Source organism: Rhinolophus sinicus, chromosome 14 (genome assembly GCF_057876585.1).
Source record: "Rhinolophus sinicus isolate RSI-liver-muscle chromosome 14, RSI-T2T, whole genome shotgun sequence".
Classification (NCBI taxonomy): domain Eukaryota; kingdom Metazoa; phylum Chordata; class Mammalia; order Chiroptera; family Rhinolophidae; genus Rhinolophus; species Rhinolophus sinicus.
In genome coordinates this window covers 139730421-139758313 of record NC_142514.1, presented here as the reverse complement: position 1 = coordinate 139758313, position 27893 = coordinate 139730421, and the positions used below count along the sequence as shown (strand labels likewise).

The 27893-nt window shown below is 35.6% G+C and overlaps 1 protein-coding gene across 1 annotated transcript in view; it reads right to left on the bottom strand.

Moving 5' to 3' along the window:
• The window catches only part of PGM2L1 (phosphoglucomutase 2 like 1), a 48002-nt gene extending 21098 nt beyond the window's left edge, over nucleotides 1-26904 (bottom strand). The window contains exons 1-5 of the mRNA XM_019744395.3: nucleotides 26492-26904; nucleotides 4280-4447; nucleotides 1680-1786; nucleotides 624-708; nucleotides 54-137 (exon numbers count right to left, since the gene is read on the bottom strand). Of these exons, the coding sequence (XP_019599954.2) occupies nucleotides 54-137; nucleotides 624-708; nucleotides 1680-1786; nucleotides 4280-4447; nucleotides 26492-26602 (555 nt within the window). The 5' untranslated portion in view covers nucleotides 26603-26904. The remainder of the gene's footprint in view (nucleotides 1-53; nucleotides 138-623; nucleotides 709-1679; nucleotides 1787-4279; nucleotides 4448-26491) is intronic.
• Between the last annotated feature and the right edge of the window lie 989 nt (nucleotides 26905-27893).

Below are 27893 nucleotides of genomic sequence, written 5' to 3'. Positions count from 1 at the left end.
TAAATAGAATAAGAACTATGAAAATAAGCCAAGAGCAGGAGTCTAAGGTTTACCTTGTAGCCATTGTCTTCTTTGCGGTTGTGAGATGCAGTAATCATTACACCTGCAACTGCTTTGAGCTCCTGGACTGCATATGGCTGAAAAAACAATTAACATCATAATTCCATTTTTCTTTCTAGCTACTCATACATTTGACATGAGAATACCTTTGATTAAATAACAGGAACAGACGTTAGGATATAAATTGCCGAAAATCTCAAAAATCAACTCCAGGTTCATTGGGTGGGGCTCACTTCTAATTAAAGGTTACCAATAACCATCTAACTATTAGATTAAATGGCTTTTCCCCAAATCTCATTTAGCTCAGTACTACAAACATTTCTTAGTATTTTGCTCCTTTAACAAATATTTAATGAGCACCTACTACACGCCAGACACTCCACTAGACTCTAGAGATATGAGTGGTGAATATAATCATAAAACATTAGAGCTGGAACTAAATTTAGAAATCACCTAATCCATCATATTTTATACTGAGGTTTATCCAACATTATACAATCAGAAGGGAGAATATGTAAGGGTAGGATATAGGTCTCTTGCTTTCAGTAACACAACACACTTACTACAAAAGGTGTAGGAACATATCTTGAAAATAGGTACACAGGAACATCTTTGGCCAGTAAGACTGCAGCAGTAAGTTTAGCAAGTCTGAAAAAAAAAAAAAAGAGAGAGAGAGAGAAAGAGAGATTTCACTTAGTCTTACCATTCTTTTAAAAAAACACACCTTCCACAAAATAAGTGTTTCATATTACAATTACTCTGAATATATAGTAGCCTAATACAACCAATTCTTATAATTACTGGTTATTTAAGCTTCATGCTCCAACTTAAAAACTTTACACAAATGTTTTGAAAGGAGCTTAGCAATGAAGAGAATTGACATTTTAATTTCTTCTCTTTTTTCCTCACTCATCTTTTTTTTTTTATGATAGAATTACAGTGTGAATATATAATGAAACAGATCATAAAGAGGCAATAGTAGGAAAGTATCTTTTTTTTTTTTCAGTTCTAATAGTTTTTTTATTTTTTTATTTTATTAAATTTATTGGGGTGACAATTGTTAGTAACTCACTCATCTTTTGATGGCTCTTTAACTAAGAAATAAAACCCCCCAAAAGCAAAAATAATGTAAAAATGTGTTAGGTTCGTACAAAAGTAATTGCGGTTTAAAGGTTAAAAATAATTGCAAAAACTGCAATTACTTTTGCACCAACCTAATAAGAGACTTTAATAAACACAATATGCGTAATTACCCCTGAAAAAAAAGTATCAGTATATCATGATTATCTGAGTGAAAATACCCTCAAACTAATCAAATGGGACCATAATGAGAAAATACAAGCTGTATCTTTACTCCTATCCAGTGCCTTTGCCAAAATGTTAATGTCCTAACATAAACCATGATGCCATTCTAAATACTAACTCTAAATATTTTGAAATGTTACTCCTTTCTATGAAGCTTATCCTTTAAATGCTTCTATTTCAGCTCTAAAATAAACATAAGCATGTGATTGCATTTCTATTTGACAGTTTCCTGTTTCAGAAATCCTATTACTGGGGGGAAAAAATTAAGGTTTTATTCCAATCCATCTTAATCTCTGAAACAATGAACAATGTACCTCTGGCTGCTGCAGCTGCTAGTTACTTGCCCCCGGGTATCATACCCAACGACAAAGCCTCTCTGCTTGAAGTCTGAGAAACATCTCTCAAGGTATTTGTACATCCCCTGAAGCAGATAAATACAAAACATTAGTTCCTGACTAATGCCTGCATTTTTCTACAACTTAAAATCCATTATTTTTATGTGGAGTGTGCAGATTATGGGCTCCTGGGGACCTGGCTTCCGCCTTTCTGCCCATGTTTACCAATGTGGGAACAATACCATTCAATCCTCAAAGGTGAGATGAAAAACATTTATTTCCTGGAGTTTCAGACACATTTAATACCACGGAAATATCAATTAAGTAACTCTTAAATCCAGTACCATACATAAAACATGAGGGGGGGGGGGGAAGATGGGACATGAGAGAGTCAGTGTGCTAAAGAAAATTGTTGGAAGAGCCAAAAGAAATTGTTTCTCGCCTTAAGGCTCTGGAGAACAGAGTTTTGACCATTTTAGGCCTTGCTAAATCCTAAAACCGAAGCTAACCAAAAGATTTCACCTATTTATGACACAAACATTTTTAATCAGTAACATAAACCTTCATTAGAACATTTCTCAAGATGGCCGATCACATTTGTAATTCCTTGGTTTTAAAATCTCACAGAAAGAAAATCTCATAAACTAGGAAAATTTGCAGTCAAGGGTGAGAAAAAAATGAAATAAATATTTAATACTGAAAGCATCACACTAATAGCTAAAACCATTTAACGATCTTATGAATTATTTGCTAACTTTAATACTTTCATCTCTAAAAATAATACTTCATATTGTTACAGTCCTTTAAAACTACTTTCACATGTTGCCAGGTTCACCTTTATAACAACCCTAACAAGAAAGAAATGCAGATGCCACTTCTACTTTTGTCTCTGTCTTTCAACATCTCTTCAAAAGGCAGGCAGAGTAAGACTGACGACCCATTTCATGACTTGCCCAAGGCCATTCATTCAACTACAACTCAGTTATACTGATTTATTGAAGACCTACTATATGGCAGGCATTATTAAAGTAACTATGTGGCAGCACCAGATGAAGCCCCAGTGACTTCTGGACCCTTCTTCCATGGCTTTCAAGTATAATTATTCTTCCCAAGCTACTCCGTGTGTGTGTGTGTGTGTGTGTGTGTGTGTGTGTGTGTGTTTCCAAATTGTCTAGTTTCACAAACTTATTTCTAATGATGACACTATTCTAAAACCTCACAGAATCTCATATTATTCTCTGGTATGAAAATCCATTTTCTCTTATCTCCCTATACCTAGATTCTGAAAAGGGCTAGGGCTGAACAATGAGATTCCATCTGGCGTTTCCACTTCACACAGTAGAATCTCACCTCCTATAAATCTCTGCACTTCTACAGAAATTGATTTTCAAACACCTCCTCCACCCTTTTTTGTAAAGTCAAGGAATCTTCATTTAAAATGAAAGCTTAAGAGGAAACCCAATAGGGGCCGGCCCGGTGGCTCAGGTGGTTAGAGCTCCATGCTCCTAACTCCGAAGGCTGCCGGTTGGATTCCCACATGGGCCAGTGGGCTCTCAACCACAAGGTTGCCAGTTCGATTCCTCAACTCCAGCAAGGGATTGTGGGCTGCGCCCCCTGCAACTAAAATTGAAAGGACAACAACTTGACTTGGAAAAAAGTCCTGGAAGTACACACTGTTCCCCAATAAAGTCCTGTTCCCCTTCCTCAATAAAACCTTAAAAAAAAAAAAAAAGAGGAAACCCAATATATAAAAATGAACTGAAGCATCTCTGGATGAAGGACAAAGGAGATGGGGGGCAGGTTGGGGGGAGGGCCCTTGGATCCTACCTATTCAATCATCTTATCATCCCTTCTTCCCTGTCTCTTACTTTAGCCCCTGGCTTTAGAGAATTCCCTCACAAAGCTAAAGATGATTTACTGTTTGGCAGTATCAATTAGAATTATGACTACGGAACATTTCTCTAGTCCAGAACTATTTTCAGTATATGCTAAATGTATTTTGGCCTTCAAACAAAGTATAGTTCCTTGAAGCAGTGAGGATGATTCACTGGAAAGAGAAGTTAATTTGTTTCCAGATTAAATTGCATAAAAATTGGGAGAAATAAAATAAGTTGTATCATATCACACACTGTCTTAAAGAATTCTCAAATGGATATGGAGAACCATATTAAAAGGAAATATTTTCAACTAAATTTTCCAAATACTCTGGTTAACCTTTATCAATGGCCCTATGCCAATAAGGGTACTCTAAATTTGTTTCTTTGTATTAATTGCAAATATCAATATCCATTTCCTGGTTCAAATGCAACATAAACTGTCAAGAAGGACAATGGCAACCAAAGTAATTCTTAGTCAGAAAGTTAGTTTGTGACCTAAGATACGTAAATTAAGATACATAATGACTTCTAAGACAAATCAAAGGTCAGAATTTGTTCTACATTTTTCACTTACAAGAGCCTGAATATTAAGGTTTTGCTTTTGTTTTCGTTTTTTAGAAAGGCTCTACCTAGTTTACAAGGAAAAAAAAAAAAAAAACAACAGTTACAAAGAGTGTATGTATAATACTTTATAATACTTACCTGTGTTGATTGTATCACTGTAAGGTCATTAATATAGCAAAATCCTGCCCCCATAGCAGAGCGAAGTCCTGCAGTCCCAAAAGTCATTCGGCAACAAAGTCGATCTCGCAGTTCCTTGTTCATTCCATTCCGTAACAGATTTTCAATTTGTTCTTTTGTTTTGGGATTCTATAAAAAAAGAAGTATTAAAACTTAATCAGGATCAAAAGCAGAGTCCTAATATGAGGCCCTCCTGAGGAGCCAAGAAGTACTATGCATATATCATAAGGTTCTAAATTCCACAGTGCTACTTGTTAAAATTAGTATGTAAAATAAAACAATACCTGCCATTGACTGGGTCCCCAAAGGAGCCAGGCCCTATTGAGGGTGGTTTACATTATTTCTAATTGTCATAGTATCCTTTATAACACATTCAAGAATGTTTTTTAAACAAATTGATAAACTTAAGAGCTACAGCTCCAAAATAAACCTCTTTGTCAAAAAATGACATCAATTAAATTAGAGTCTATGTTAAGTTTTTAAAAAAGTATAGAAGCTACCAGATAAATGTCATCAAAACGTGTCTACCAACTAAAATACTAAACCTCTGCAATTCAAACTGACCAGATAAGCCTACTCTTTAAACTCACAGAAAACCATTCAATTTATCTGTAGTAAGAGTTGACCATAAAAAGGTCTTAAGTGTTAAATGTGGCCTTGGTTAAGAATGAGAATGAAAATTCAGTCAAAGCAAGCCTTGTGAGGCAGGGGATGCCGACATCTACGTATATTTTAACGTTATCTATTTCATTAGCCCATACTTTAACTTATTTTCATAAATGTCAAGGATGCCTATGGTTAAAAACAGTGCTTCACAAAAAAGTAGCAAGTTTCAAATAGTAATGCAATGATAAGAACAAAACTTAAATGGATTTTCCCAGTATTTTCTTTCTAGGAGAAAGAATCAAATATTAAGAAAATAAGGTGAACCGTAATACCTGCTTAGATCTTCTAGATCTATAGTCCATACCTTGATAATGAATATTGAGAATTATAAACCAAGGTACCTGAAAGGTACTAAATATTAGAGCATATTGTACTTGTAAAGAAAAAAAATTATATATAATTTAAACAAAGGGTTTCTGGTTATAGTTGAAATTAAAGTAACCAGAGCGCATGCCACAAACTAATGAGAAGCCATGGAATTATGATTAACTGAAATTATAATCTGTTTAAAATAGATGGATGTTTAAATATATATATGTGTATATATATATATATATACACATATATATATATACACACACACACACATATATATATATATACCTAGACTCAAGGACTCTCCATTTTATAAATGGCACACACTAACAAATACATAAGCTACATAAAAACATGAATCGCCAAATATATGGTGATGGAAGGAGAACTGACTCTGGGTGGTGAACACACAATGGGATTTATAGATGATGTAATACAGAATTGTACACCTGAAATCTATGTAATTTTACTAACAATTGTCACCCCAATAAACTTAAAAATAAATATGAATCGCTACTAAGAGAAAAATCTGAACAATAAGATTATCTGGGCTATGATCATATTATTCCAATGTCTAAGATACCACCAGATTTGATACAGAAGCCAGAGACTTGGAGAGCGTTATTGTTTACAAACGAGCATAAGAATGACAAAAATTGAAAAGACTGAAAAACTTCAGTACTATGGAGAGTACACGGCACTGTAATACACTGTAACAGCACTGAACTGGGATAGTCTTTTTCAAGTGATTTTGCAGCAACTATCAAAATTTAAACTGCACGGGCCTTTTGGCCCACAGATTTCTCTGGCCACAGCAACACCTTCACATGAACAAAAGGATTTATTGATACAAAATATTCATTGCAGCATCTTACTGGTAATATTATTACCATTGTATTGACGAAGAATTTAAGATGCAGAGAGGGAGCCTAGTAACACTGAGCCTAGTAACACGGGAGGTCTAAGCAGGATTTGTTTGAATACAGGTTGGTCTGGCTCTGAAGACTGAACCATCTCACTACAAACAAAATAATTATGAAGGGTAAATTAATAATGCTTCTAATACAGAGCAAAACAACATTCCTTTCATTATACCTATATAAATATAAAAATGATACACCAGACATGAGTGCTACTAGGTTTCTGAGTATACTTCTTAATGTTTAACTGCACAGCTAGTGGAGTAGGGTCTAAAAATTCCATTCCCTGTTATAAACACTATAACCAATACTAACCTAATTCCTGGTTCTGAAAAAGTCTGTAAATTAGAGAAAAATAAAAATGGATAAAGAATCATTCTGCATTAGATGTAAGCAAATTTCTATGGTAAAAAGAACTAAATGATAAAGTACAACACAGGGAATATAGTCAATTATATTGTAATAATTATGTATGGTGTCAGGTGGGTACTAGATTTAACGGGATGATCGCTTCATAAGTTATATAAATGTCTAATCACTATGTTGCACACCTGAAACTAATATTGAATGTCAAAAATAAAAAATTTAAAAGGAATTAAGTGATTACTGTGACAGGCATTTGCAATCTACTTTAAACTCAGATTTCTCCACTATTTCATAACTAGACATTAAATTAGCTGTTGATGTTACAAAGTTTAAAAATATAGCTAAATGGATATCTATGTAGCCATGATTATCATATATTTTTCATTCAGATGATGAAATTACGGTTGTATTTTGTTAAAATCTTAAATAACTAGCTTTTATAAACTATATGAAGAGTCTAAAGAACTACAAATTATTTTTTAAACACGATTTTCACATAGAACTCAGATATACTAAATGAAAAGAAAAGCAGAAGAGTATATATAGTGTTTTAATTTGTACAAAAAAAGGTATCTGTATACTTATATATCATTCCAGAAATACTCCATGCAAACATAAGAGACTAAAAATAGTGATATAACTCTGATGAGGAAATTAGGGGCGACGTCTGAGGTAGAGTTTTTATTGCACAGCCTTGGTACTGTTTGGAGATTTTGTACATATTACTACTTATTTTATGGTAAAAACTAGTTGTATATCCATGATGGCTGAGAAAACCCACTTACTTGTATGTCTATATGAACACTTTTTACCTCACAAACCACTCTTTTCCCCACCTACAGAAAGCCATTAATAAGAGCTGAATCTATAAGACATCTATTGGAGCTTTCTCAAATACAAATTGTTTGCTTTCTAAATGTGCTCTTATTTACAATTCATTCATTACTTGAAGGTAGAAGTCTAATCAGCAAAAAAAGAAAATTGTTTAACTGATGCCAACTGTAAAAAAAAGCACCTTTGAAATTATAATGTCAGTCAGTAGGAAAGTTACTTGATTTACATACTTTTTGAAAATATACTTATTGATGTAATATATGAAGAACATTAGTTATTTAGAAAGTAAATTCATTCAATCTGAACTCAATTTGCTTTTAACTGCCATATTTTAGAGTCCTAATAATTTAGTATCCCTAGAAAAGTAATCCTGCAGAAAACAGAGAGGTTTTAGTGGCTACTAACATTTTCTGTACTTCATCAGGAATAAAGCTGATTGTTTAGTATGAAATCAGTAAGCTAAAGAATACAGAATTAAAGCCATGCATTATTTTCAAATTTTACCTGTAAAACAAACATTTTCCTTTAGGTTCTAATCCTATGGATTGCTGCAACTTTATGTGGCTGAAATGAAGAAAAGAGTGTGTCTTCTTACATAAAACTCTGTGGAGTTTTGTTTTGTTTTTCCATATTGTAGGCCCAATATAATCCAAATTCAAAAAAAACATGAAAGAATTGATTTACAAAAAAAGCACAACATTTTAAATATGTAGAAATGTTTCTTCTAACAAACTTCATGTCTTACAAACTTTCATAGATGTAAAGAAAGCTACCCACAGACCAGTGTTATCAACTCTGCCTGCTATCAAATGAAAATGTTAGCATTCACTTATGAAGGATCATTTTGGACTCACCTAAGCTTTCCTGAATCTATTCTGTTCATAATTAGGGAGCTTCTATATTATTTATGTGTAATAAATATAAATGAGTATAAAAGTATATTAAAAAATTAATGAATCATCATGATATAAACAAATGAAGTTTGTCAATGAGGAATTCAACTGTAAATTTTCTTTCCTATTTCTCTTATAAACCTAGTATTTTACTAATTCTTATACAACTTGAATCTAGTGTATTAATATTCCAGTATTAAACCTACAAGCTTAAAAATCATCTAAAATATGAATCTCATTGTTTACAAGATTAGAAGTGATTTAAAATAATATAATATATATTAAGAATCCCAAATCCTAATATTGTTATACATCTAAAGAGGGGGCAATACTATACAAAAATGACTTTTTAAGTAACTCAAATATATCTAAAACTGCAAAACTGTAAATAACATTTTAAAATGTTACAGAGACTGGTGTCTAAACAGTAAATACCAGTTTTATATAACTACAGAGAAAAAATTTTTAAGTTTGTTTCTAAACAGAAGTTAAAATAGGAACTGCAATCTGAAAATCTGAAGGGTGAACATAACTGATATTTACTTCTGAGTCAGCCAGATCCGAAGCAGAAAATGTTTTCAGAACCAGATGCTTCCTTATTGAGTCCAAAATATACTCTTGTTAAACCAATAATTTTTTCCCATTTAAAGGATCTTTGTCTAATTCTAAATTTAATTTTTTCATCTTTAAAAATTTGTAGAAACTGGCATAAATTGGTTTACATAAAAGACTTGAAAGACTACACTTCAAGTAACCCTTATTTTATTATTACAATAGTTCTATTTTATTATTAGTTATTATTGTTAATCTCTTACTGTGCCTAATTTATAAATTAAATGTTATCATAGGTATGTATGTATAGGAAAAACATAGTCTATACGGTCCTATCCGAGGTTTCAGGCATCCACTATGGGTCTTGGAACGTATTCCCCACAGATAAGGTGGGACCACTGTATTAGAAAAAAGTTAACAGAGGATAGTGGAAATACCCTTAAAAACAGTAACCGATTACTCCTATAATAGGGGTACCTTCAGTTGATAGGACAGACCATTTTCTAAATCTCTTTGTATCCTTCACAGTACCTAATCTATACCTTGTACACAGAAGATGCTTAATACGGGCCCATTGATTACAGTCAGTAATAGTGACAAAGTAGCCGTATTCGTTCAGGAAAAGTAAGTATTAGAGAAAGGAAATATTAGAATAAGTTTAAATTATGCAATCGAATATAACTGAAATGAATTTCCTAATTAAATGGATACATTTTTTTAAAGATAAAGGCCTATGGACAAATAATTTCATGCTTTTCTTTGAGGCTAAATTAAGTCACAAATATACACTTTATGCAATCACTCAAAAATGTTACTTTGTTTTCATTATTACTGTATCTCCAGTAGTGAGAACAGAGCCTGCCACTCAGGCGCACAATTGTTTGTTGAATTAATTGAAAATATCTATTTATTAAGCACAGGAAACATTATAGGGAACAAGGAGACACTGCTTCTGCTCTCACCGAGCTCAAGATCTAATGAGGCATAAAGATAAGTAAAAGGGCAATTACCACATAGAATATGAGAAGTATTAGAATAGGAGTAAGGTCTGGGTGCGATGGGAGCACACAGGATACAGCTCTAACCCAGAATGGTGGGAAGGGTGGAGAGCACAGTCAGGGAAAGCTAACTGGAAGAAGAAGTAATATCTGATCTGAAAAGTGAGTAGGAATTGGAGGGTGGAGGGTGGGGGGTGAGAAACAAGTTGGGGGTAGAGAGATAATGAGGTCAGTACTAAACTTATTGAGTTTGCAATGATATTTATAGCCAGCAAGCCAACTAATAACTTCCCTACTGGATAACCTCTTCTTAGTAACCAAGGAAATGAAAATTAAAATAAGATACTATTTTTTACCCCAAAATTTTATTAAGTTTTTAAAATTATTAAGCCCAACGCTGGGAAGAGAAGGTATATTAATTACTATGGCAGAGGTAACAAACCACTCCAAACTTAGTGGCTTAAATCAATAACAATATATTATCTCACAGTTTCTGTGGGTCAGGAATTTAGAAAGGGCACTGCTGGGATGGCTTGTCACTGTCCTACAATGTCTGGCGTCTCCGCGTGAAGACTTGAAGATTGAGGGTTGTTATCATTTGAAGGCTTGTGATGTTGACAGCTGGGGCCTAGATGGTGCTGTCAACTGAAATAACCATGGCGGTCACTCTATGTGGCTTGGCTTCCTCACAATGTTGGGTTCCAAGGGCAAGTGTCCCAAGAGCAAGCAAGCCATATGGAATCCATATTACCTTTTATGACCTAGCCTTGGAAGCCAGGAAGCTTCACTTCCACTGAACTGTATTTCCTGGGGCAGGTACAAAGGTCTGCCCAGGTTCCAGGAGAAAACATAGATCCTACCTTTCAACTGGGGTGTGCCAAAGTTATAACATGTGGGGTGGAATGAGATATATGTATATACATACACACACATATGTATGTATGTATATACATATATGTATATGATACAAAAGATAATAAATGCCTGATATAAAAAATTATGTATGTATGTAGCCATCTTTGAAAAATATATTTTGCCACAGATGGAGTATAATTTGATACAATTTCTCAGATGACAATTTGCCAATGTTATAATATCTTAAATATTAAATAACCTGTGATCCCACAATTCTACTTCTAGAAATTTATTCCAAAGAAATAATCATGGATGAATGTTAAAATTTAATCATGCAGATATATAATTTATTTATAATTATAAGCAAACTATATGTCCAATAGAAAACTGGTTAAATAAAAAGTATGATATAATAATGCATTAAAGGTGTATATATTTTTTGTAATTAGTGTTTTGGATTTCTTTGGATAGATACCCAGGAGTGGAATTGCTGGGTCATAAAGTAGTTCCATTTTCAGATTTTTGAGATACCTCCATACTGTTTTCCATAGTGGCTGCACCAATCTGCAATCCCACCAACAGTGCACAAGAGTTCCCTTTTCTCCAGCATTTGTTGTTTGTTGACTTATTGATGATAGCCATTCCTACCGGAGTGTGGTGGTACCTCACTGTAGTTTTTATTTGCATTTCTCTAATGATTAGTGACATTGAAGTCACAATGTAGCCAAGGGAATATGAAATACAATTTGGGGAATATAATCAATAATGTTGTAAAGATTACGTAGGTTGCCAGATGGGCAATGGACTTATTATGGAGACCACTTCATAGACTGTGTAGATGCCTGACCACTGCACTATACACCTGATATATATATATATATATATATATATATATATATATATATATATATATATATATATATATATATATAAAATCATCAAGGGATTTGGAGCACAGCATAGGGAATATGCTGTCAATGGAATTGTAACAGCTATATATGATGTCAGAGGGGTAGTATATTGGTTATCACTTTGTGAAGGGTGAAAATGTCTAACTATTACATTGTTTTGTACACCTGAAACTAATAAAAAAATAATGCATTAGAATAGTATCTTCAAAATTACTTTAGAATTTTAATGGCAAAACACTTAGAAATATATATACCATATGTGCAGTAAAATTCCAAATCTGTAAGATGAATACATATATACATATAGAAAAATAAAACAAAAAAGAAACAAACTGTCCTTCATTAATGGTGATTAACCTCTTTACTCTTTTATTTACTTATATGGAAGAATGACTTATGTAATCAGGGAGAAAAGTTTAGAGAATACAAATTAATCCCAAACTCTTAATCTGTGGATTGATGTCATTCATCAGTTTAGGAAATTTCAAAGCCATTATCTCTTCAAATATTCCTCCTGGCTCATTCTCTCTTTCTTCTCCTTAAGAAATTTCAATTAAGTGTATGTTAGAACTTTTCACTGTATTATCTTATGTCTTATATTTTCTCTTTTATTTTCCTTCTCATCCTTTTGGCATTCCATCCTTCATCCTGACTGTTTTCCACTGACCTGTCTTCTAGTTTACTAATTCTTTCTTAAATTCTTTTTGAATTCTTGATTTTGGTTATTGCAATTTTTCAGATTCATAATTTTTATTTTTAAAAACCCACAATGCTATTTTCGTGTCATTTTCATTTCTCTGTCCAATTTTTCGTCTTCTCTTTTATCTTCTTGAACTTGGTAAGCAAGTTATTTTAAAGTCTGCATTTGATAACTGCAGTATTAGGAGTCCCCACAGTTTCTATTATCTGTTGGTTCTTCAGGTTCTTGTTCTGTTGACTTGCTTCCTTGTGTGTCTGGTTATATTTGACTCTGTACTGAATATAGGAATAATTTGAAGCCTGGGGTGAAGGTACCTCCCTCAGGGAAGTTTTTTTTGCTTACCCCAAGCACCTGAAGACACTCGTAAGCCAGGTTCACCTTTACCCACTTTTTAGGCTCCAAATGACTCAAAGATGGGATGTGGTCTGTGTGAGTGATGTTTATTTTGAGTGCACCAATACTCATAGGGTAGCCCTTTGGAGTCCCAAATCTAAAGTGGAAGTGTTTTCAGAGTCCCCACACATAGTAGGCCCTAAATTTCAATATTTGTCCCTCTATCCCAGCAAAGCTAACAAAAAGACTGCTAAACCTCTTGGGCTTTTATCCTGGATCAGAAACATGCCCAGAGCAAAAGTAGCACTTAAAGGCTAAATTCAGTTCTCTAAATTTCTGTCTTCTTCAGGATTGTGGCTTGGAATTTCCCTCTTCTTCCAGATCTTGAACTGGAAATTCTTAGCTAACTAGTTGAGTCTTCAATATCTTCAAATAGATTTTTAAATCTATATTCTGTCTATTTTTTCTAGCTGTTGGAGGAAAGCTGTCCAAATCACTTTATCTGTCATTACTAGAACCGGAAGTCTTTTTCCCATATAATATTGCACTACATGGTACAGCTTTATGTACATTTAACTAACACATATTCAACAATATGTACTGAGTCCTACCTCCCAAAGCAGTATTAAAAATTGTATTTTGTGCAGGTGCTCTATCATATATGGTGAATTAATATATAGATTATGTATGACCATATATTATTGTTTAAGGTTAAATACTTTAAATCACGTATTTTTTAAATTGCCAAGGTTTCCAAGGGTAACTTTTCACTTCATGAGATTTTAATTATTTATTGACTTTAGAATCTATTTCCCAAGTAAGACAAGACTCCATTGTACCAGGAATGTTCTGGTATAAGTTACCTATTAGGGTTACTACAGACATATTTTTATTTTGAGAAGGAGCTTAAACAGGATGATATTTAAGTCCCTGTCAACTGAGACTCTACAAACCTATATTTAATTTAATTTTTAACAAAGATTCATGGCTCATGTTTAATATGTTTTGGAGTGGTGAAAATACTACCAATCGGAGAACCCTGCCCATCAGCATGAAAACTACCAACACAGGAAACAATAACATGGTTTTTTTGTTTGTTTGTTTTTTCAATAAGGCCCAATTTTCATATTCTTCTGAAATCATACTACAATTATGGTCTGACTGCATTTCTCAAAAATTAAATATCTCTCATGTGCATGTCATCTTTACCCATGCTAATAATACATAAATAATCCAAAAGAAATAAAAGCTACCTATATGTAAAATGATGCTCTCAGCATTATTTAAAATAGTTTTTAAAGATCAGAAACACTTTAAGCTGTCCAACAAACAGGAAATGGTTAAGTAGAATAGATCTACCAAATATTATGCTGTCGATAAAATTATAGTTATGTTCTACATGATAAAAATTACATAAATAAATCCAAAAGACAACCTGAAGAAAAAACATTTGTAACATGTGACAAATAAACCAAAGGTTTATTTCTTTAACTGTAAATAAAAGATCAATGACTTAAAAAAAAAAAATGGGCAAAATATATGAAGACAGTTAAAAAAAAAAAAGGAAATACAGGTATCTTTTAAATATATGAAAATATACTCAGCCTCTTTGTAAGAAAAATGGAAATTAAAACTAAAATAAAATATAATTTTCACTTTCACATTGGCAAAGAAAAACATTTGATTCTACACTGTGGAGTCCAGAATGTGGGAGAGTAGGAACTTTTATACATTGCTGGTAGAAGAATAAACTGGCACACCCTCTCTGGAGGGCAATTTGGCAATATCTATCAAAATTTTGTTTTATTATTTTATTGTGGAACAGTGGTGTGTTTTTCCCAGGACTCATCAGCTTCATCCAAGTCAAGTTGTTGTCCTTTCAATCTTAGTTGTGGATCTTAGGGCGCAGCTCAATCTTAGGGCTCAGCTCAGCTCCAGGTCCAGTCGTTGTTGTTACTTGCAGGAGGCGTAGCCCACCATCCCTGTGAGAGTCAAACCAGCAACCCTGTGGCTGACAGCCCGCTCTCCAACCAACTGAGCCATCTGGCCACCCGGGAGCTCAGCGGCAGCTCATTGACTTCATTCTAGTTGCAGAGGGCACAGCTCACTGGCCCATGTGGGAATCGAACCCATAGCCCTGTTGCCCAGAGCTCGTGCTCTAACCAACTGAGCCACCCATCCGCCCTTATCAAAATTTTAAATGCACATAATCTGATAATCTGACTCAATAATTCCATGTCTACAAATTGATCCCATAGAGATACTTACACACAGCTCTGAATATATATGCACCAGAAGCAATTCCTTGATTGTAATAGACAAAAAAACAACAACACTATAAATGCCTATGAATAAGAGATTGATCAATTAGTTTGGCATATCAATTCAATGAATAACATCCAGCTGTTATAAAGAATGGAGCAGTCATATATATATATATATATATATATATATACTGATAAAAATATTTTAAGTGGGAAAAAGAGCAAAGGGCAGGACACTGGCAGGATAGTATACTACCGTGTTTCCCTAAAACTAAGACCTAGCCGGACAATCAGCTCTAATGAATGTTTTGAAGCAAAAATAGTAATATAGTATAATATAATATAAGACACGGTCTTATATTCATTTTTGCTCCAAAAGATGCACTAGAGCTGATTGTCCAGTTAGGTCTTATTTTCGGGCAAACAAGGTATTAATGATAGTAGGGGGAGAGGTTAAATATCTGTGGAATTTATACAAAAAACTAATAATAGTATTTCCATTATAGTCCGGGAAACTAGATAGGTATGGGAAAACAATTTTCTTCATGAAAAAACATAAAACCTGATTAGAATTATAAACTTGAAAGAAAATGAATCAGAAAACTTTCCCACAAAGAAAGCTCCAGCCTCAGTTGTTTTTTTTTTAACTTTTATTTATTTAAGTGTGTTTTTCCAGGACCCATCAGCTCTAAGTCAAGTAGTTGTTTCAATCTAGTTGTGGAAGGCGCAGCTGACAGTGGCCCATGTGGGGATCAAACTGGCAATCTTGTTAAGAGCACCGCGCTCTAACCAATTGAGCTCACTGGCCACCCCCACCCTCGGTTGGTTTTAATGACAAGTTCCAAAGCATATTTAAGAAAGAAATAACTAAAATCTTATTAGAACTCTTCCAGAGAAGATAAAGAGAGGTACACTCATCAACTTTTTTTACCTGTCTAGCTTAACCTTGATATAACCACCAAACAAAGACACAATTAGAAAGAAAAATCATAAGACTCACTAACAAACACAGGTGCAAAAATCTTAAATAAAATAGTATCAAATCAATCCAGCAATATATAAAAGAATAATATATCATGACAAAGTTGGATTTATACCAGAACACAAGGTTGGCATGATATTTGAAAATCAATCAAGGTTATCTATAACATTGACAGGTTAAAAAAGAAAAATCATGTGACAATCTCAACAGATGTAGAGAAGGTGCCTGATAAACATTTATTGGTAAACAAGTTATATATATAAGCTCAGTGTGTGTGTGTGTGTGTGTGTGTGTGTGTGTGTAAAGATCCTGTTAAAACCCCTGCCGCCAGAGATCCCTTTAACTAGATGGGCCGTGTCCATCTCCAGCTGCTATAGGTACTACTGCTTTGAGTTCACACATACAGCTCTTCTCTGGAGAACTGTCCTGGGATAATCAGAGCCAGCTTGTGCAGAATACCTAGGGGTTACACACACCTTCTCCAATGGTCAACAGCCAATGACTGTTTGGTGCAGGTTGTAACTGTTGTGCCATTAACACTCCCGAGAAGCACAGAATCAAGCTGAGATTAAACTTCACCTGAAAGTACTGTATCGTTGCATTGTTCTTTCCTTTCCCTTTCCTGATTCTCTCACTCCCTTACAGGTTTCTCCTGAGAGCACTCCTTTTATAAATCATTTGCACAAGAATCCTAATCTCTGCTTCTAGGGAATTCAACCTTGGATACATATGTGTAAAAGTATACATTTGACCCTTGAACTAGGCAGGGGTTTGGGACACTGAACCCCATGCTGTCAAAAATCGGCATATCAATTTTGACTCCTCTAAAACCAGTCCCATAGTACTTGTGGGAGATCGATTCCAGGACCCCCGCGGATACCAAAATCTGTGGATGCTTAAGTCCTCTATATCGTATGAGGTAGAACAAGGCATACAGTTGGCTTCCACATTCATGGATTCCCAACCACGGATGTGAACCCTCGGGATACAAAGTGCCAACTGCATATGTTTTGAAAAATCCACATATAAGTAGACCTACACAGTTTACACCCATATTGTTCAAGGATCAATTGTATACATTTTTAACTTTTAGCACACAAGGAAGAGGAAGGAACTTCCTGAATCTGATAATGGCTAGCAATAAGAAGGAGAAAAGAAAAACCTATAGTCCTAGCCAAAGCTATAAAGCAAGAAAAAGAGACAAAAAGTACAAGAACTGAAAAAGAAGAAACAAAGCTCACATATTTGCAGATGAAATGATTGAGCACATAAAAAAATCCGTAAGAGTAAATAATTTTTAGAATTAATGTTAGAATATAGTAGGGTTGTTTGATACATGGTCAATATTAAGATGTCAATTGCATTTCTCTATACCAACAAACAGAAAAAGAAATAATTGTAAATGACACAAAAAAACATATACCATCTGTTTCCTATATGGTCAAGTACACTGCAACAATATCTGACCTTCCCACAGATAGCAACTATAAACTCTAGACAAAATAGAAAAACAAAGAAAACAAAACCAAAATCCACAAAGACCTGAAGGTACTGGATGGAGAGTGAACAAATGCAGGCTTAATTCTACAAGGGAGTTAACACTTGGGAGAAGGACCCAGCACAGGGAGTTTCCCATTTTTATGGCTTTTAATTTGAGGGCAGGTAATCGTGAGAGCCACGTGCAGTGGCTAAAGCACCAATGAAAATCCCACGGTCCTTGTGGCCTGCAGAACCAGAGCACTGAGTTCAGGACAACCACAGCCACTGGAGTGTATGTCCAAAAAGCAGAGAGTAGAGAGGGAGATCCCCACGTTCTGCACGTAAACTCTGCCCAAATCTCTGGCTGACTCTTGTACTGTGTATGTGTGGGACAGACTCCAGCTAAGAATAAAAGAATAAATTGAGATTCAGCCTCTCAAGAAACAGAGTTTGCAATCTAGGTTGACCAAGTTAACGACCTGTTTAAACACAAAAGAATCAAAAACTCTCAATACTTGAAAGATGCTTGAATTCTCAGTGGATTTATGAAGCAGGGTTTTTGGTTTTTTTCGGGGTTTTTTTAACACATGCAAATTACCAAAGTACTAAATACCTGTTGGTGTGAGTTGTATTGTAGTATAATGTCAACTCTCTTACTGTTAAGTTTTTCTTTGTAATTATGTAAAAATTCCTTGACATTTGGGGGAGAAAATATTTAAGTCATTTATTTTATGTAAGTACGAATTTAATTTTACAGAAATCACAAATGGATCTTATTTTTGTAAAGTATGACATTTCTACTTAGAGAACATCAGTCTGCATTAGCTGTTATTTTACTGTTGGCTTTCATTCTGTTAAGGAACTATAGCTTCTGAAAATCTTATAGTGTACCATGTAGAGATAAGTTAATAGTATTCACATTTTCAAAAGTTATATACTAAGTATTTATATATTATAAGAAACGTAATACTTCAATTTTGTTTGAGTGATTTCAGGTACTGAAATAGTTTTGACTGAGTGATTTTTGTTTTTAAAAAAGGAGCTGTTTAACTTCCAGGGCTATCTTTATTTGATAAGTGAAAAGCAAAACAATTTTTTAACAAAACAGAAAATTTAGACAAAACCCTACTATTCCTAGATATATGCCATGGTTACTTTGGGGAAAGGAGGAGAATGGGATCAGGGAAGTAAATATGGGAATTTAAACTAAATCTGTAATTTGCATATTTCTTTTAAAAGATCTGATTCAAATTTAGCAAAATGTTATGATGTAACAAAATGAGAAGCTTATTCTCTGTGTTTTCAAAATGAGAGAAATCAATTTGTTAATAAGTCTCATTACCTCTTCTTTAACTTTCCTAGAAGGCTCTATAGGCATCCTAACGTACAGCTTTGACATCCATATTTCTAGAAGAGTCTCCAGGCTACCTTCCACAAATCTAAACCCATCACATCCTAATTACATACTGCCGCCAGATTAATCATCCAGGAACCAACAGTAGAGTCCAATTCTGGTGACATCAAATGTAAAGGTTAGGCAGGATGGGATCAGATCCCAAAGGGCAGAGAAGTTCCAAACCTTTTTGAATTCAAGTACTGTCTCTATTTCTCTGAGCCTGAGCTTGTGTATAGGTAAAAAAAAATGGTAATAACTATCTCAAACAAACCTTGGGAAGATTAAAAGAGACATTTTACATGAAACCATCTAGTACCATGTCTGACATATGGATCACTCAAAAAACACTAGTTTTCTTTGCTCTATTCTTAACCACCACAGCAGTCTAAAACATATGCTATATACTTGAGTTTAAAGAAAATCTCTTCATTGTTCTTGCATGCATTGTTCAGTTTCAATTCCCTGATCCGTTCATTTTCCATTTTATTACTTTATTTCCCCCACCTTAAGTTTTCTGCCTCTCTACCCATCATCTATTCCTATCCTACGCATCCTTCAAAGTCCAGATCAAATTCTACTTTTTACAGATCTTCCTGACTTTGAACTCCCATTGCTCTTAAAAACCAGCCGCAGACAGTTGCCCACTTAGTTGTCCTTAGTTTATATTTTAAATTTTATTTTTAATTATTAATTACAAATGACAGTTACCCTGTTTTAAAAACATACAAATAATATAGATAAAGCTTTGACTATTACCTTCATTCCCAGACCCCTGCACTTTGGGGAAACTAGTCTTGTTTGTAATGTATCCTTCCAGAACTTTATGTACATCTATCTACATACTTATAGAAATGCAGTTTTGCTTTATTTCTTTTTATTATATATATATACATATTACATATATTTATTATATATATGGTATTAAATTGTACATGATGCTCTAGAAGTTATTTCACTGAATACGCATATATCTTGGAGGTCCTTTCAATACATGTAGATTTTATGTTATTCTTTTCAACTGCTGCAGAGTATTCCAGTTTATGTATTCTCTCCCTTATTGGTGGGCATTTAGGTATTTTTCTAATTTTTACTTGCATAAATAATGAAATATATCAGAGGGACACTGACATGAGAAAATTCTGCAGCAGAAACCACAAAATAAAACCACTACTTATACTGAATGTATTGAAGAGATTTTCTAAGGAGGTTCTGGTTAGCTGAAAGTTAAATGCCTTTGTATCTGAGAAGCATAGTACTTTTCATTTACATTATAATTTTCATATCCTTTCGGGCATTAAATATGGCCATTTCCATAGTTTTGTTTGGTAAGATACAGTATTCACTAAATTATTTGGCATAAAAGATCCCAAGCAGGATTGTATACACATTACTGTTCATTTTTCCCACCAGCATTTAATCATTGTTTCCATTAACTCCCAACACCAGAGGGCAGCAGCCTCAGCACTAATTAGCAATAAAGCAGAGACTAACTCACTAATGAAAAATTACTCCTTTAGTAAAATCTGCATTAATTACTAATCAACCTTCTACTTTGGGGAAATAAATATTTCTGAAAAACAGTACCTCCATACAAAATAGTAAAAACAATTAATTAAGCACATAATACTTGTTTTCATTACATAACTTGATCCTTGGTTAGTTCCTGATATCCACAGATTTTTCTAGAAAGTTGGTATGGGTTTTCTCTGTTTTTGTATATAATAGATATGTTTCTGCCAATCTCCTCCTAAATAGAACAGCCAGTTGGGATCTCTTTGTTGTGAGCTGGGCTTATTGTTCTGCAGACTTTGTCAGCACTAATTTCATTATGTAAACTTTCAAAAGAATAACGAAAACTAATAGTATAATGAAATGTAGGAGGGGTAGAGAATAGTGTGAGCGAGCTTCCATTTTTCACAGCACATATTTGCAGATGATATCTGAAATAAATCAAAGAATAGTGGTAATAGCATATTATTTAGTGTTTTGATGAGAATAACTAAAAAGTTAAAAATGGCTTCTAAAGAGTAAATTGAGAATGAGAAGAGCCAAACATTGCTTTCCATTACAATCCCTTTTGTACTATTTTTATCATAAGCATGCAATTCATTTGAAATAAATGAAAAATAAAATGGTAAAAACTGAGGAAAAAATGTAAGAAATTTGGAAATAAAAAGAAAAAAGTCATGGATATCCACGCATAAGTGAATCCAACACAGTTCAAACCCATGTAGTTCAAGGGTCAAATGTAAAGCCTTTCTATGACCTGGTCTATACGCAACTTTCCTTTTTTTCTTAAAAAGAAAATAAATCCAAACCCTCAGTCATATGTACTAAATTTCATGGACAGAAGGAGAATGTTGTTGCCAAGGAGACTAAAGCAATTGTTGAGCAGCAAATTCAGCTCTTTAAAAAAATTTCCCAATAATTTATTTATTCTGCTGAATATTACATCCCACTCCAGCTTTTAGAAAAGCCTATCAAATGGTTTTAATGAGGCCCTTGAAACTTGGTTTCTGATGTCACTAATATTTACTACCTAAGTATTCAGATTATAGAGTCTAGTACAGTGATGAGAAAATCAGAGTAAAGGCCAAATGACCTGGGTTCTAGTTCCAACTCTACCACTTAAAAGCCCTATGTCCTTGAGCCCGTCATTTTCCTTTTCTGAAACTCAGTTTCTTTCCTTGTAAAAATGAGGATAACTACTACCCAGCCTGCCTACCGCACAGGTTGCTGTGAATATCAAATGAGATTTAGAACATTTCACAAAGTTTGAAACACTAAAATTCAAGTAATAAGTACAAATATTTCCCCAAATTAATAAAGCCATATGTACTCTGTACTCTTCACTGATTAAATGCCAAATTAAGTAAAGTATTAGAAAAATGTGAACAAAACAATGTAATATAAACTGTTTTGTAAAAACTGGATTGAACTAGATGGCAGATCCAAGCTCTGGTCCAGGCTCCGCCACAACTGGATAATTTCCACAAATTCTTTGGGTCTCTCCACAATGAAACTGGACTAGATTACCTTTGGAGAGGTGCTTCATGGGTGTATTTTCCATCATACAATAATGATTTAAAAGAGAATTCATTCGCCACTTTTTTACCTGGGCTATGTTGTGATTGAAAAAACTTCACTACGAGATGTCTGAAAACCACTGGCTTCGATTGAAGTCGCTTATTTCTATTATCAGGCATTTCATAACCCTAACCTAACCTAATCTAGCTTTAACTTCACATTCTACTCTTTCTCCACATAGACTCACTTTCTAAGACTAGAATGTTCTACTCACCGTTTCTCTAAATGTCACGGCCTATTTCTGCCTCCACATTGTGGTCAGTACCAGTATACAGCTGTGGCTGCTACAGCTGGCTGAGCAGCTCTGCCCTGTGGCTGGTCTCACTCCCACTCAAACGTGGCCTGTTCTTAATATCTTGGACATAAGTTTGCTTTCAAAAGTTAAAACATACCGTAGATCAGAAACAGGAGATAGTTGTCATGTTAAACAAAACCTGGCTTCTAGGCCAGCAAGACTTGCTGCAATTTGATAGAATGTATGAAAACGTCAACAGAAAGAGGAAGCCTTAGTCAGCCCTAGAGCACAGAAGGGTCACAAATGACACTGCAGAATTGTCATCTGTGCACTGCCTGGAAGAAGAACATCTTGGCCACGTACTTGTTCGGTTCTAGCAGTAGGAGAGTCCCACCCTACCGATGGAGGCGTTCATTCACTTATTACAGGCGGATACTGTTAAACATTTATGCCATACACCTGACTTGTGATTGGAATTTATCACTAAAAACCTTCCAATTCTTTGACTACTCTTATGGTGCATCTAGTAAATGCCCTGATAGAGACAAATCCACTACTATATCTGTACCATAAATTAATAAAATAGCATTCTGAATTCAGTATCAGTTTCTTGACCTTAAGTAGGGTGAGTCCATCCTGAGACAAGACAGAATAACAAATTAGTCTGAAGGCATAGAAACCAACGGTCAGATCTTGGACTGCAGTAAATTTACCAACAGAATGCCCACCATAGAAAGTACACGGGATACCCCAATAAACTGCCCCAATAAACACCCTGTCTTGTTGCACTAGTTTCTTTTTAACACACATACCTTTATTTATTAAAGGCCACTAAAAACATACTATACAATTGACTTGGACACAGGTGTTAGGGACACTCACCCCTCTCCCAATTCCCCCCAGTCGAAAATCCATGTATAACTTTTGACTCCCCCAAAACTTAACTGTTAATAGCCTACTGTTGACCAGAAGCCTTACTGATACTAGCATAAACAATTGATTACCACATATTTTGTCTGTTATATGTATGATATACTGTATTCTTACAACAAAGTAAGCTACAGGAAAGAAAATGTTAAGAAAATCATTAAGAGAAAATATATTAATAGTACTGTACGTATTTATTGAAAAATATCCACATATAAGAGTATCCACACAGTTTGAACTGATGTTATTTAAGGGTCAACTGTAAAGCCTTTCTATGACATGGTCTCTACATGCCTTTCCAACAATTTCTCTCTAAGCTATACCAAAAACAAATGTTCTAAATACACACATAAAGATTCAGTCTCTGCTTAGAACAGTCCTCCTCTCCATGTTGGTAAATCAAAATTTTAACTCATTCTTCAAGTTCGGCACAAGTAACACTTTCTCATGAAGACTTTTCAAAGTACATCACACCACCAAGGCTAAAACTAGCAATTTTGGTGACTCAGGCAAGTAGCAAATTGCCCTCGGATCAATTTATCACTTATTATGTATTAACATCTCACTAGAGTCATTAAGAATCAGTGGCATTTGATAGGTGCCTTCTTTTCACTAACTAGGTACTAATCACGTATTAAACTCAGTTGCTCTATGCTAAAAGCCTACACATGCTGCCAACGTGTAATGTAATAAATGCTGTTAAGTCTGATCCCTTATTTTACATTTCTGCACTCTCCATTTCAGTGCCCTGGGACATAGCCTAGCTTACCTACACTATCAAGCCACAGTAGATACACCTTTATTTACCAATTAAAAATATTTTCTCCCATTGAGAGAGGGATTAAGTAATCATTTATTATTTTTATTAAATAATTATTATAATTATTTAAATCTATTCTTCTGTTAATGACACTTATTACTTGTTCTATGTATTATGTTTGTGAACTTTTATCTTCCATCCTATGTTCTTTAAAGATATGATCTATATCTATTTCATCTTTGTATCTCCCACAGGTTTTTCAGCCAATGCCTTGTATACAGAGGGCACTTTAAATATAAATCAAGAATTTCTCTTCCACTTTCAACGAAGGCTGTTTTCATTCTTCTTCTATGTATCCTATCTTTATTTATAGAGTTTTCCTTGACCATCCAGTCCACAAGTCACTCTTACTTTTGAACTCCTAAAAGAACTGTCTATAAACCATTTAATTGCCACCAATGCTACTCTAGCATTATCTTTTTATGTTTACATGCATTTTATAGTCTTTTTATATTTCAGTATATCTCAACAATATCTAGGCACAACAGAGACAATCAGTCTTTAAAAAAAAAAAATCAAGAGACTTATTAAGAAAAATATAGTCAAAACTAGCACCTAAAGAGAACAAAAGATCTCATTCATGGCAATGAAAACTAAACTCCTAATGTTGACGGGCTAAAGGCTTTGACATACATTATAGTTACTAGTAAATTAAATTGTGTTGGAATTCTGCAAGTGTCTTTGAATTTCATAAATCTTCCTTTCACTTTAGGGAGATGTAAGTACAACCACATTCATTTACTGACAATACCAATGATAGCAGATGGCTTTAAACAAAAACAATTAACTATGTTAAACATATAAGGAAAACATTCATTTGTAATTTTGTTAATTTTCCCTGCTGAAGATATTTATATAGTCAGTTTGTATTATATATCATTTTACAGGATGCTATGCCTTAACTCTTTCATTTCTATTAGGTTTCCTCCTCCCTAAAGGACTAAAAGCAGAAGAGCAATCTTTGAATCTTCACTTCTTTTGTATCCTTCCACAGCAAGGAACTATATTCATAGCAGGCATTTAATAAATATTGGCAAACTGGCTTTAAAGTTATTTGCACTTTGAGCACCATAGTGTTAATGGGATATCACAGATTTTGCACACTTGATTAAAAAATATATATACACATATCATATACATATACATATACATATACATATACATATACATATACATATACATATACATATACATATATATATATATATCACCAAATCCTACAATAAGAGAGTTAGTTCTCTGGTATGTCAATCAGAACACTCTAGAGTCTGGCTACTCAAAGTGTGGTCCACTTCGATACAGCAGCACTGATATCACCTGGGAGCTCATTCAGACTCTCAGGCCCCACCCCAGGGCCTCTAAGCCAGAACCTGCATGTTAAGATCCTGAGGTGATCTGCAAGCACTTCAAGGTTTTTTGAGCAACACTGGTTTAGACTCCAGAGTAAGAATTAGGATGTGCAAGATGCATATGACCAAGTAATACTAACTAACTCATTGGTGCTTGTTTGTTGCTCTTCCCTATCTGCTCACGCAGGCTTGCTGAAGGCAGGAACCCTTTCTGTCTTTCTCACCACTAGTGTTCCTTGAGCCTAATAGGCCCAGGAACATTACACAGTGCTCAATAAATACTTTGTGCTGAATGCATGAAGGACTGAACAAAGTGAAAATAAAACTTTTTCAAAAAGCTAATCCTTTAGGAAATTGTACATGATTTCTTATACTACCATGCTTATTCTTTAATTCAGTATTATTCATTCCATTTTTTAAATGTTGCCTTCTCAACTTTAACTTTAACAAATGCATTTAACAAAGCAAAAGCTTGGATCATCTTCCTCCGTTGGAACCACCAGGGGCCTCCAGCTACATTTTAATTCTAGCTCTCACAGATCCATCCCATATGCCTGCACAAGATGAAATCACCGCAAAACTTGGAGGAGGTGGGGGGAATAGAGGAGGAATGGGTAAAGCAAAAACAACGCTGTATCAAGAGCATCATGTGAAACCTGGAAAACATGATTATTATTTTTTTAACAGGATACGTCCAGGAAATAATTCCCATCAAGGAAAAAAAAAGAGGTAAGGGAATCCTTACCTTTCTCAAGAACAAAAGGTGAAACTAGAGAATATCAGGGAGTGATAAAAGCCCAGCGAATACCTAGCGACAGAAGGTGGAAACACACCAGACCAGAACTAAAGCGGATAGCGGTCAGAAACGTACAAGAAGGATGCCAAAAACCACTTTCAGCTTTGCAGAGAAGGAAGTCAAAGGAAAAGAAAGGGGAAAGGAAATAGCGCTATGACGGGTATAATTTACAATGATGATGACATTATTATTATTGTTATTATTTTTTTTTTGAGAGAGATGACATGCATGTGAAGGGAGGGTGGGAGGAGGGAGGTTGCAATTTCGCGCACTGCGAAAGAAAGCGACTACAGGGGTCCCTGCTCATCTCAGACGGTCCCGGAGAGGCAGCCCAGGCATAGGTAGGGGGCAACGCCCGGCTACGATGGCTCCCGCCCCGTGGCCTGAACCATCTCCTCTGCAGCCTGCCGAGCACCGGGTGGGGATAGGAAAGGGCGGACTGTGTGTGGGAGGACACGCGGGAGGGGATGGATGCTGGGCTGACCAGGTACCCACCTTATCCCAACGGAGCCACTGCCCGATGGCCGTATCTAGCTGAGGGTCCCCGGTGTGGTAGGGGGCGTGGAGCAGGTTGGAGTTCAAGTCCCCTTCTGCGTTTTCAGCCATGGCAGCCAGACTGGGCTGTGCGAGCCAGGGGGCCGACGAAGACACCGATTTGGGAGGGCCTGTGGTGCTCTCACCAGGGTCCCGACGCCCCTTCCTCACTGAAGGGCATCAGAGACCAACTGCAGGATGTGGCGCCGGAAGCAGGAGAACGGGGATATGCGGTCGCCCGCACCCCACCAGACCCGCTCCTGGTTCCTTTCTGGGGGAATACACTGAGGCGGTCCCACCGCGAGAGAACAACAACAGTCCCAGATGTCTGGGTCTTGGCTGTGGACGCCGCCGCCTCCGCCTTGATCACCTTAGGCCCCGCCCCCAAGGCCCTGGCCCCGCCCCTTCCCGCCTCTGCTGACTTAAGCCCCTTAGGGCGTGAAGCGCGAGGCGAAGAGCGTTCCCGACGTCTCTGCGGTTGCGGGTGTTAGGCTCTGCCAGGGTGGGGAAAGAATGGGGTACGGCTCTTTTTATTTTTTTAAATTTGCCTTTTATCACGTTTTCGTCCTTGTTACAATCCCCACACACTCCCAAGCGTCTCCTTTTCTCGAGCACCCCACCACAAGCTCCCCACTTCAGCGCTCGCAGCGCGCGCGCAAGTCGCCCTCCAGTTTCGCCTTCGGGCACGCGCCTGGCGGGAGGGTGCGCGGGGCTGTCCCGCACAGCCTTACGGGAGCTGTAGTTCTTTTCTTTCCCCGAGGTCTGCGGAGACCGCCGCAAGGACTACGACTCCCAGTAGCTCCGCACCCTCCTTTTCCTCCAAGGAAAAAGAGCTGTGTTAAGGCTGTTCCCTAGGAACACGCCCTGTACCTGTTAGTTACTCAGCGTCTTGTGGTCCTGGGCTTAAACTAAACAAGGACTGATACAGTAAGGTGACAACTTGTATCCACTTAGTGCTTTACAGTATACGAATCGCGTTTCTATTTCTTCAGCCCTCCTGTGAGGTAGGTAGGCGTGATCCATCCCCATTTTACACACAAAGAGGAAACTGCCTCTCTGAGAGTGAACTGACTTTTTCAGAGGCGAAGTTCGTAAGTGATGGAATCGGTTCTAACCCGGTTTCACATCTCAGCTGGCAGTTCTTTTCGCTCTGCTGCTACAGTGCACTAGGAGATAGAACAAGATGACGGAAAAATAGATAGGAAGTTGTGAAGGAGGAAAGATGGGCCAGTATTTAACCACAGGTAACAATGTATAAGCTCCATAAAAGGTACAAAGAGCAATGGCGACAGGAACACAGAGGAAGAAGAAAGATTATTGAGATAATTTTAAATTTCTTTTAATTTTGGCTTCCTCTCTTGTA